The 12,007-nt window shown below is 54.0% G+C and overlaps 1 protein-coding gene across 1 annotated transcript in view; it reads right to left on the reverse strand.

Moving 5' to 3' along the window:
• Window positions 1–12,007, reverse strand: part of ASTN2 (astrotactin 2) — a 354,268-nt gene that overhangs the window by 137,715 nt on the left and 204,546 nt on the right. The window contains exon 13 of the mRNA XM_056352114.1: window positions 10,092–10,280. Within this exon, the coding sequence (XP_056208089.1) occupies window positions 10,092–10,280 (189 nt within the window). The remainder of the gene's footprint in view (window positions 1–10,091; window positions 10,281–12,007) is intronic.

The raw sequence follows: 12,007 nt of genomic DNA on the forward strand, positions 1-12,007 counted from the left end.
TGGCACTCTGACAAAGTCATTTCAACGCAGTTAATGCTCCCGCTTCCCCTACATGCAAGGCCTGCCATATGCCAGCACAGGCTCCAGCTGCACCAGCATCCCTGTGCCAGGACTGACCGAGCCCGGGGTGACCCCCGTTGGTACCCAGTGCCCACCCAAGCTGCTCATGCAGGTTGCTTGGCCAGCCCATGGTTCTGCCCAGCAGCAAACCCACCAGCACAGACCATCGCAGTCACTCTGCTCTGCAGAGGCCAGTGTCCCCCAGGGGCCAGGGACAGGCAGGGGAGGCAAAGGCAGCAGCCAGGCAGGGCAGCGCTTGGGGATGTATCTGTAAGCAGCAGCTCCCTGGCACTCTCAGGCAGCCAGAGCATATGCTGAATTAGCTAGGATTTGTGACTGCATCTGCAAAATCGCATTTCTGTGTGCAAAGTTAATTATGGAAGCCACAAAATGATACATGCGGTGAGCTGGGGAGGGGTGATGGCACCTGCAGTGAGCTTCCCCCTCGCCATCCTCCTAGGGAAAGGTGGGCGCTGAGAGCCGAGCCGCACACTGGGGCTCAGTGAGGTGCCTTGGAGCACCTTCCACTTGCTTCCCTTCTCCCAGCTCTGCAGGCCATCATACCCAGGCTGCACAGCTGCCTGATGACAAGCGGCAGTGCCATCACACCCTCCAGATGTTTTCCAGCTGCCCGTGGGTAGGGTCACAGCTGGTGAGTGGCGCTGTCCCCTGGAAAGCTGGGGTGCAGGCATGCAGGCTGCTCTGCCTGCAGCCTGCTCCTTCGGCTCATGCTGGGGGAGGAAGGAACTGGCACAAACGTCCCCAGCTTTCATCTCAAGTGAACTGTTACTGAAGGCAACAGCCCATGGGAGTCTCCTTCTCGCCCAGCTGCGTTCTGGGCAGGGTGAGAGCATGACAGCAGGGGAGCATTGCTGGGGGACAGGGAAGAGGGCGAGTGATGCTGGGTTGGTCCCCGCCACCCGCTCCTGCATTCCTCTGCACGGAGCCACGGCTCCAGCATCCAAGCAAGGGGACATTGCCCAGAAACTGGGTGCAGTGGAAGATTCAGGAGAACTCCTGGGTTATCTGATGCAGCAGGGGATGGGAGCACAGCTTGCCCATCACTTTTGGTGGACAGTGAGTTCAACTGATGGCCCAAGCCTAAACTTAGCACTTGCCTTCAGGTTTATACAGTTACAAGTTACACTGCAACATGCAGAAGGGCAAATCCTCCATCTCTGGAGAGACCACTTGGGATGGGAAAGAGCAAGACAAGATTTTCTGCTGCATCGAGGACTGCATCCAAGCCCTGCTGCTATCTCAGAGGCAGGTATGGCTCGACAGCTGGCATAGCTGCGGAGCACTCGGATATCTCCATGCTGGTGCCTGCTTGTGACTGCATTGCCTGGAGCAAGGATTCGCATTGCTAAGTCAATGTCAAGCTGATTTAGTCCTTGGATGGGGAATCTCCATCGACCAGCGCAGGCACTAGTGAGGAAGAGCAGTGATGGGCTGGTAAGTGTCAGCCTTGTCCCCAGAGGTGCTGCAGGAGCGGTGCCTGTGGTGCGAGCAGCACTGACCCACGGCCCATGCTAATGGTGACCACCAAAGTGCCCAAAGCGTGATGGAAAAACCCTGCTATCACAGCTTAAAGTTGGGTAATTACAATTAACTGCCTCAAACCCTCCCACCTCACTCTCTTTTCTATTCAGCTGAACATAACCCTCATTTTCATGCATCTCAAGTGGGTGCAGAGCCCCCGTGCCCCAGGAGCGGCTGTACCCGGCGTCAGATGAGGAAAGAAACAGCAATTCCTCTCTGCAAGCCTGTACACCACTCAAAGGCTATAAAGCCAATAAGGAACCCCTGGGATGAAAGGTACTCTATAAATCTGAGCCGTTATTATTACAAAACCAATCTCCACCGCATCTCTTAATAATGCAGATTAACTATGCAATAACACTAGCTGTAATTAGTATCGTAAAAGTCAAAGACGGGAAAGGCTAGGAGGTCAGTGAGTCCATCTCGCAGACTGCTCCCCACAGCATGGGGGAAGGGGGAAACCTCCCGGGTGCCTTGGGAGCTTGGAAAAGCAAAGGCAGGCTTGGCAGTGCCAGGCACAATCAAGGGAGCTGTGACAAGGAGGGGATGGCACAGGAATCACCGCACCTCTGCCGGACCCGGGAGGGGAGCAGAACCCTGCTCTCATTCTGCAAGTGCCTGACGCCAGCTCCGGTCTCTCCTCTCCTGTGCGGGTCCACATCTCCTCTCTCAGACCTTTATGTTTACCTCATGCTTAGGACTTGAGACAAGGATGTCACCATCACCTTTTCCCTGGGTAGACCCTGCAGACCTCACCAAGCCCCCTGAGAGCTGCATGGGGGGACACAGGTGTCCCCTGATGACAGCAGGGCAGGCTCATTGCAGGAGGAGCCTGTGTCCCATGCCAGCTCCCCGAGGGACAAGCACTCCCCCAGACCTCCCATCCCATGAGAAGCTCCCAGGACTAGGAGGCACGACCTTCCCATAGGCACACATACACACCCCTTGCCCAGCAGCGTTCCCGGACTGGGATCCCACTACCTGCTCCCACACTGCCCGGGGACCAGCACTCCTCCTCACTGGCTGACCATCCTGCTGCCTGCTGCCTTCCTCCACCTCCCAGAAACCCTGACATCCTCCTCACCTCCACGCTGTGCCCACGTGGCCCTGGCACTTCTCCCCTGCCATGCCAGCTGGCACGGCAGCACGGGCGGTGGGAAGGACAGGAGGGAGGGCTCCCTGCCCGGGCACAGCGCTGCTCTGCCCAATTAGCACTGCTGGGTGACAGGCTCTGTTTGCGCTGTGTGATTAGCTGTGGAAATGCAAATCTGAACTTCCTCCGCCGCAGCAGCTAACAAGATAATGAATATTTTCATCAGCTGCAGAGAATACAAACATCTGCACAGACACAAACGCGCTGCCAGGGCTGGGGGGAGCAGGGAGCAGGGGTGTGGGGTGGGGGAGCAGCTCCCCGGCATCCCTTGCTGCAGGGGCAGCAGCTCCACTGCCAGGGTAAGGAAAGCTCTGCCGCCACCAGCTTGTCCCCCAGCCCAGCAGAAGCCAGGGGGTGACAGACCATCAGCTTTGGTGTGTGATGGTACCATGTCCAACAGCAGTGCCTTGGCTCTGGACTGTGCCTGTGCGAGTGGGTTTCGGGTATATACCCGTGGTACCCTCATCTGCCAAGGCACCATGCCAGCTCTGCTCTCTCACTGCCCACCCTCTGCGGCATGAGCTCCCCTTTGAAACATCAACCTACATGGCCGAAAAGCCTGCTTTCAGGGCATGGGCTGAGGTGAAAGCTTCTTGGCATTTCCTCAGCCTCATAATAAAGGTGGGGAGTTTGGGTGCATTTCCAAACACCCACCTAGTTTTTAACCTGCACACCTTCACGCACTGCCTGGGGCTCAGAAGGAGCTGGGCGAGGAGCCCAAGCCCCAAGTCACAGATGTGCAATCAGTTTTGGGCTCTGCTGGCAGCTTCCAGTCCAGCCGTCCCTCCTCCTCCAGGGGCTCAGGCACACGCTGGGGGTGGTGGGGCTCTCACAGGCAGTGACCAAACAGCAAGGACTGACCCCGTGCGAGATTACCCCACTGCCTGTGCAGACAGGAATGAAATGGAGCAGCTCAGAGGTGCATCCAGAGCAGGGATGGGGCAGCAGGAACATGAGGTGGCTGTAACAGCCATGCCGGCATTTGCCAAGGATGTGATGACCTGCTTCTTAAATCCTACCCACACCACGTGCAGAATGAGTCTGAAAACCTCTAGTACTTAAAATACCTCTATTACTAACATCTCAGTGTATTTTAAAAAATATCTTTTTTGCCCTGGACCCCTGCATTGTCTTTAGGATATCGTTGGCAATAGGCTTGCTTTTGTTTTGCTAGAAGAATAAAAAAATGCTGCCAATCCAGTGCAAAAAGCCTGTGGCTGCAGACTGTCAGAAATAACCAACTCAAAGCTGAACGGTTTGTTCTCTTTCTCAGTGGGATGCTGACTTTGAAATGGAGCAGAGCTGATGCACGCAGGATGTAACAGTAACCTAACTGATGGAGTATTGTGCTTATTGCATTAGTCATTTATACACTGGACTGACAAAACCTCAATGCTTAGCCTGGCCAGTGAAGATGCCCTCAAAATACATGGCGTGTGTCTGTATGCAACCAGTTGTGGGCTCAGAAAAGGGCTAGATGGACTCAATAAAGCAGCCAGGATGTCCCTGATGCTAGGCTGAGAGGTGAAAAAAATAGGATTGAGAAAACAGCTCAGATGGGGGCCCTCTGGGGGCTTCACAGCCATCGCATGTGACATGGCCACAAGCAGGCACCAGGACATCCCTGCTCTGCAGGCAGCACCCCTGGCTGGGAGCAGGCAGTGCTCCCACATGGCACGCACCGGGAGCGGGGCAGAACCAGAGCATCACATCCCGCACCTGCTCTGCAGAGCTGCTAAACTGCTAACGACCCCCTCGCCAGCTACTGAGGACCAAGGCCTGAGGCATTAGCCTGGCTTGGAAAGACATCATTGCTTCCAACTAGTATGTCTGAGGCTTCAGAGTTGTGAACAGGTAATAGAATTGCAGCAACAAATAATAAAAAGAGGAATGAAATGGAAGGCAGCCACTGGAAAAGAGATCCATCCGTTATCCCGGCCTGAAGGGTAATAGGTAAACAAGGCGTTGGTGTACTGGCTGGCACTGAGCTCACCAGCACAGGAATAATAAACAGCGCAATTATAACTTCTGTGCTTGGAGGTTTCAAATAAAGGGAAAAAAATACGAAAAAATCAATAGCGTTAATTTAACTGGTTACAGACTTTTCATTTGTGATGCCGCGGGGGAGGCAGGATGTCCTTGTGAGGGCTGGTCTGCGAGTTCCAAGCCGGGTGGCACCAGCAAAGGCCCCCCCAGCCTCTCGCACCCAGAAGTGATGCTGCACCCTCTGAGCACCACCCCAGCCCCTGGCAGCACCCACATCTGGGGGGGCACTGGGTGCAGCTCGCAGGAGGCCTGGCCCAGCACAGTTGGGAGTGATGGGATGGGGACATTTTCCAAAGCAGCCCCCTGGCAGGGTTGGCACTGAGCTGTCAGCTCACCTGCTGTCGCCACCCTGGTTTATTAAGGGCTGAGAAGCAGTGAGAGGAAGGAGTGACAGATTTTAAATTAACTTGCCAAACTCCTCATCAATATTATGACAATTCCCCGCATCAGTTCAGCGACCCGGCACACTGCCTGACAGCACTACCGCAGCTGTGTGGGGGCAGAGCTGGCTGCCAGGCTGGCAATGCTTGGGGCCAGTGGGTGCCCATCCGTCCCTGCAGCACCCGAGCCACCTCGGTAGCACTGGTCGGTGCTCAGCACCACCTCCAACCCACCCTTTACCCTCCCCAAGGCTGTAAAGAAGCAGCAGCCCTGTTTTATAAGTGGAGATGTGAGGAACAGCATCCTCTGAGGGACTGCAGAGGGAAGGGTACTTCCAGTCTGTAGAAGGGTGCTTGGCACAGCACAGCACTGCAGCCCTACATCATCTGGAGACATCCTTCCTGGTTATGGAGAGGGGAAAACACCCGGTGCTCAGCACGTGTTTAGCAGTGAGGGAGCGCTGACACACATCCTCCTTCCTTCCAGCCACTGAACCATTTTGGCTGCTTTTCTGCCCCCACACCCAGAAACTTTCCGGATTCACTGCATCTCCTCTGGGAGGGAATCAAATGAGGACTGTGTGGGTGAGCAAGGTGCTCCCTGTGTCCCAGGGCTATGCCAAGCTGGAGCAAAAGCCGGGATGAGAGACAGAGCTGGAGGTAGGGATGGGAAGGGATAGGTTAGGGCAGATGGCTGCACCCTGGGGAGAGCTCTGCCACGCACTGCTCTGACATCCCATTTGCTATGCAGTAATAATCCAGCAAGTAAAGCTGGCTCCATGGGTAGTAATTTGGGATTTCACCATATTAATGGCATAAAAGCAACAGTCTGAAACTGCAAACGGCTTTTAAACAAAAATTTCTATTCCCTTGTGGCAAAGAGACGGCACAAAACAGATAAGGAACAAACAAACAACCCATTTAGAAAATAATCCCCCAGTGATTTGGGGACGGTGCGGAGTTTGGGCTGTGCCCCACCGTGAGGCAACGGGGAAAAAATTGCTCTAATCTAGTCTTTAGCGAGCTGGATCCACTGCCGAGTCTCCCGGCTAGACCGAGAGGTGTGACTGGAATAGATCAGCTCGAATCCCATCTATTTATTAACACCACACAGCATTTTCCAAAGAGAAGAACCTTTTTTTTAAAAGAAGAGAGGGATGCCCAGAATAAGGCGGCTCTGAATGTGCTTTCGGCTCAGTGGTGGAAGGAGCAAGGAGGGGTTCTGGTGTGTGATGAAAGATCCCTCCTCTGCCCCCCAACAAAGCACCCGCAAGGGACCACGCAGGAGAAGCATCACCAGAGGAGTGCTTTGATTTAACTCCTTGCAATAAAACGGCAGCAGCAGCAATCATGTAGCACACTCCTCTGAGGAGAAACTTTGACACTGCCTTGTCTAACCGGTCAGTCGAGCACCCCAACCACCACAGCGATAATTAGCAGTTATTAAGCCACCTCAGTACAGAAGAAGCTGTCCACATTGCTCCTAACTCACGACGGCTCAACCTGAGCTGCAGGGATGCTGCGGCGCTCACATCCTGGGCTGTGGCTTCACTGTTGCTGATGGATGGGAAGAGAGTCCTTGGCAGCACGGAGGGACATGCGAGCAGGGACAGGCTCTATGCAACACAGCAAGGCATTACACCGGTGCTAGTGTACATATGGAGCATATTCAGTGCATGCAGCGTGAACCATTCTGGCTGCTGCCCCTCCCTGTTGTGAGTACATTGGTCACAGCAGCCAGTGTTTGCTTCCTCCATCCTTCCCTCGGGTGCCAACCATCTCCTCAGTCATGCCACTAAAGTGCTTGGGTGTTGCCTGACTGCCTTGGACAAAATTATGTGGGTTAAAGGGGAAAACCAAAATCTGAAGCAGCATGGACTAGAACTGCTTGCTGGTTTCAGGTCTGGGACCTCCAAGGCTGTGTAGCTCTCCCCACTACCAGCCCAGTCTGCTGCGTGCTCATGTCAAACATCATCCTTACCCTGCATCTTAAAGGTACCTGCTGAACATTCCCATCCTCTCAAGCTGGCCAGACACAGGAAAGCCATCGGTGCTACACCAGTTACATCCCAGTGCTGGGCTAGGCTGCGGCCAGGAGGACCATGCAGCCATCAGAAGCGCAAAGACTCTAATCAGTGCTGGGTGGCAAAGAGACCACCCCAAGCCCAACGGGATGGAAATACTGCTGTAACTGATAGGTGTTGCTCAGGCCACGGTGTGTGAGACAGCTTTTCCCAGCACAAAGGCTTCATCCTAACACCATGCTGACATGCCTGGCAAATTGAGAATATCCTATTTATTAAAGACACTGAAGATGCGGCGACATGGGAAGCAGACACCATTCAAAGGACTGTCACATCTGCATAGCTAAAGGATCCCAGCAGTTATAAATCCCTCTAAAATACTCAGCCCCTTGTTCTGATAGCAGGTTCTTGCTCCTACTTTGCAGAAACAGGCTTTTAATCCCTGGTATTAGGCAGCTTCCTGCTATGTTTCAAATGCACCAAATTAAGGGCTTCTCTAACAGCTGGTGTCTTAATGCTCAGAGAGGTTCTTGAATATCTATGAAAATCAGAGGCAAATTACATCTTTTAGTTAATAATTTCTTCTCCATTAACCTCCTTCTCTTCCCTTGTTAGGAGATGGTGTTTCTGCAGCATAACCCTCCGACACACCGGGCAGCCTGGCCGCAGGGAAAGATGCTGCGCGCAGGGAAGCGAGCCCTTCTCATCACTGCCTAGTGCTTTTGAAGCGAACAGGCTACACTCAAACAGGAAAGGGCAGCCACACTGACCTTCCAGGCTGCTGAAAGCATTTCTGGAGCAAGACATGCTGCCTCCCACCAGGCTCTGAGCTCTGCCGAGCCAGCGCATCGCACGCTACAGCCTGCAACACGCGGGCATGCTTTGCAAGTTGCTCTTGTTTCAGAGCTGCTTTCTCCTGCCCCTCACAGCTGTGAGACCTGGGACCAGGCCCCTGCTGATGCTGGGCACTGAAAACTCTGTGATAGCGAGGTCCTGCAGAGCATCTGGCTCCCACTGCACGCAGCCTCACAGGGAAAAGCTTCCCCGCACTGCACACACCTCGGGCATCGCCCATGCAGCGCAGCAGGAGCGGGCCAGCTGTGGGAAGCAGGATGGGTCACTAAGAGCTGGTTCTTTTAAATCTGAAAAACTGTCAGCCAGAGCTGCCCGGGAGTGCTTTGGGCTCTGACCCCTGGAAGATGCAATCCCCACACCACAGGTGTTTTATCCCAAAAGTGAAGAGGCCAAGGGCAGCCCCAGCAGGAACTGCTCCTGGTCCAGCCTGGGACTGCCCAAACCCATCGTCCCCAGGATGCCCTCAAAGGGCATGACGTGGAGAAGCCACCTGGCCCAGGATAAACAAGACCCACAGACAACCTGGCATGCTTTTGGCTGGAATTTAGCCCTGAGGACAGGGGACATGTTTGCTTCCTGGCAGTAACAAAGCAGCCCTTAGACCCCAGCCCTGGCTGAGGCAGGGGAAGGATGGCTATCCACCCTCCCACTTCACAGTGCAAGGAAAGGGCAGGCTACAGACAAGCTGGAAAGGAGATCTAAGCCTCTGCAGAAAGAAGGTTTGGTGCTTAGGGACTCACAGCATGAGCTGGGGCTGGACCTCGTTTGGGGGGAGCCTGTCTGGGTCTGGCATTTCCAGGAGATGGGCTTGGGGAGTGTTTGAAGCCCCCAGACCCACCAGCTCATGAAGAATTTCAGCTCTGCAGCCCTGGCTCTGCTCTGACGGACCCACTGACGCTTGTAACATGGGAGGGAGAGAAAGCAAAGAGGAGCCCACTGGGAAAATTGCCTTCGTGTACTGTCAATTCTCACTTCCAGCAAAGGCTGCAGCTCTGCTGGCTCCAAGCACTCCGCTGGTTGTGGCTTTCTAAGCGGCTTTGTGCTGATGGAGCTCATAATTCATCTGCCAGCAAGAGAGCAGAAGGCCAGAGTTCAGTGCAAATTCATAGCTAGGAAGGCTTTGCGCTCAGCTGGGGAAATAACACCCAGAAAAGCACCGTGGCCAGCAGCGACGAGCACCCACAACTCCAGCTAAAATCAGAGGCAGTGATAAGGTCTCGGTGTCTTAACAGGAAAGAAACCCTCAGTGCACTGGCAGATGCTGGGAAGGAAGATGTCTGGGTAGGCTGTGTGCTGGATCCTCTCCTGACCATGAGCAGTGCTGCTGCTTTGAAACTCATAGGGCCACACTGGTTTACATTCAAAGTATGGCTGTATTCAGAAGAACTGAAGAAAAGTAAGTAAACTCATTTTCCAGCCCTGAATTCAGCAGCTACCAGCAAGCTCTACTCTATAAGCACAGCAAGGTGAAGATCTGGGCACTTCAGACCCTGCTTTCCCCACCCTCATCTGACCCTTGGCACTCACGAAAGACCTGGGATGCAGCTTGCAGACCCCCCCTGCTATCTGCTCCTTGCCCTTTGGTGGGGGTATTTACCTTCTTATCATGGTACATCCACAGCTCCTCCCAGTACTGAAACTGGGCACTGAGTAACACCAGCTCGCACAGGTTGAAAACACGCCAAAAGAAATGCTCTGTCATACTACACGCAGTTAAACAACAGAACTCATTGTCACAGGGTATCGTGGAGATGAAAGACATTAGTGTTCAGGAAGAGACGAGGCAACACCACTGAGAAAAGCCCACTGAAGGCAATTAAACACTTATCTAACTAACACACACTGGCCCAGGAAGGTCCTATGCTGCTGCCTGTGGGAAAGATAAGCAAGTAGGAAAACCACGTGTGTTTGTTGCCCTTTTGCTCTCTTCCCCTAGTGAACATGTCAGAGATGCAGGTTCTGCACCAACGGCCCTTGGTCCCATCTCACCATCCCCATGTTCCCAAAACTAGCAGCAGAACTAGGCCATACCTGAAAGTCATCTGGAACACCTGCCCTTGGTTGACGTGCTGGCTCCTGTTGTTATAGCCGTGAAGCATCTCCCCGAAGAGGGTGTTGTTGAACTTGGCATCCGACTTCAGGCACTTGGGACCCTCACAGATGTCAGACAGCATCAGGCAGGACTTCCCGTCGGGCGCCAGCTTGTATTCCTCCACGCACCTGCGGAGCACCACAAGCTACATGAGATGGGCCAGGCGCAGAGCATGCCACCCCACGAGCCCTGCCACGGGACGAGCTGCTGCTGAGCCACGCCAAGCATCATCAACTCCTGCAGCGGCTGCCCAGGAAGGCACAGAGGTTGCAGAGCCCACACCCTCTGCAGCTGTTCCCAACATCCACCCTTCCTGCAGCAGCACGACCCTGCCTGCAGCCGGGCTGCCCTGCCTGGGAGCTGCCCCCGTGCCCGAGCCGAGCTGAGCCCACCATGCAGCCGCTGCTCAACCATCCCCGACAGTCCCTGCCCACCTTGTGCCCTGTGACACTGCTGCCATGCAGGTACAAACATTCCCCAGGCAAGAACAAAGCAAAATCAAGCTCCTGCCCTTTTTTCCACCCAGCAGCGCCCTCCTGCAAGGAAACAGCTCCAGCTCCAGCGTGGCTGCTCTTTTGCTCTTTGGCCCCACTTTCAAGCACACTGTAAGATGCACATGCTCATCTTCAACAGACAGTAAGGGAAACTGATGCAGGCAGCAGGGATGTGATTTAACTACAGACACTAGAGAAATCAGCGGCATCTTTTGCATATGTGCTCATCCTGCCTCCCCTCCCTCTCTTCTCCTTCCTCCAGCCTTTTCCCCGGCACTGCAGCTCCCAGCTGACAAGGAAAGTTCTGTTCCCTGCATTCCCGTTCCTCCCCACGGCCACAGTGCTCTGTTAACAATCCCATCTCCATCCAAGCTTGCTTCCCTCTCCCATTCCTCTACCGCATTTTACTGCTGCAAGCAAAACTCCCACCCGTCTGTTGCACTTTTCCCTGCCTGTTCCCAAAGTGCAGGCCTGCCTTGAAAAGGCATTATGAAAAAACAAAACAAAAAACAAAAAAACAACCAAACCCAGGGAAAGAGTCTTTGCCCTCGGGGATGGAAGGTTGAAATGCCGATTCCCTGCATGGGTGTGGATGGAGACCATGTAATGTCCCAAGGTTTTCTAGACACTCCTCACAAAGGTTGCTAATGTCTATATGGATTCCCAACCCCTTCTGCAGGCAACGTGCTCTGTCTTAGTGACTCAACCACTCTGTACTGCTAAACAACAATAAAAAAGAAGGGGGGGGCAGGGGGTGGAACATCAAACCAGCAAAAATGGATTAAAAAAAAAAGAGAAAGAAGCTGACACAGGCAGAGCTCCCTGGGCTGCTCTTCCCCAGGGAGCAGCAAGCAGCCAGGGCTGTGAGGTCTCTGCTGCACCTGCAACTTTGGGACTTGACGGATGCTCCTCAGAGTTACTGTTGGGAATTTTCTCCCCCTCTTGCTTGTGGGCATTCCCTTCCCAAAAGGGCTCCTTTTCCTCCCTTTCACCCTAACCCTTCGCACCAGGATGTGAAGTAGGTTCCTGCGTGTGCCCGAGAGCATGAACCAGCCATGGGATGCAATCTGCAGAGCCCCCGGCGCCAGGGCTGGGCACGGGACGGGGCAGGCAATGGATGGATGGCTGCAGCTGTGCAGCATAAAGCCAGATAATCACTGAGCTCCTTTTAGAACATACTGCAGCCAGGGAGATTTTCCTGAGAGAAAATGCTAAATTGCGTAGGATTATAGGATCCTGGCCAAAATCATGGATGAAACTCTATTTTAAGAGAGGCATGGGGCGGGGGGGGCGGGGTGGGGGGGGGGGGAGGTAGCAATTCTTAAACAAATCCTCCACCTTCCCCCTCCAACACTCAATGT

Source organism: Falco biarmicus, chromosome 9 (assembly GCF_023638135.1).
Source record: "Falco biarmicus isolate bFalBia1 chromosome 9, bFalBia1.pri, whole genome shotgun sequence".
NCBI classification, from domain to species: Eukaryota; Metazoa; Chordata; class Aves; order Falconiformes; family Falconidae; genus Falco; species Falco biarmicus.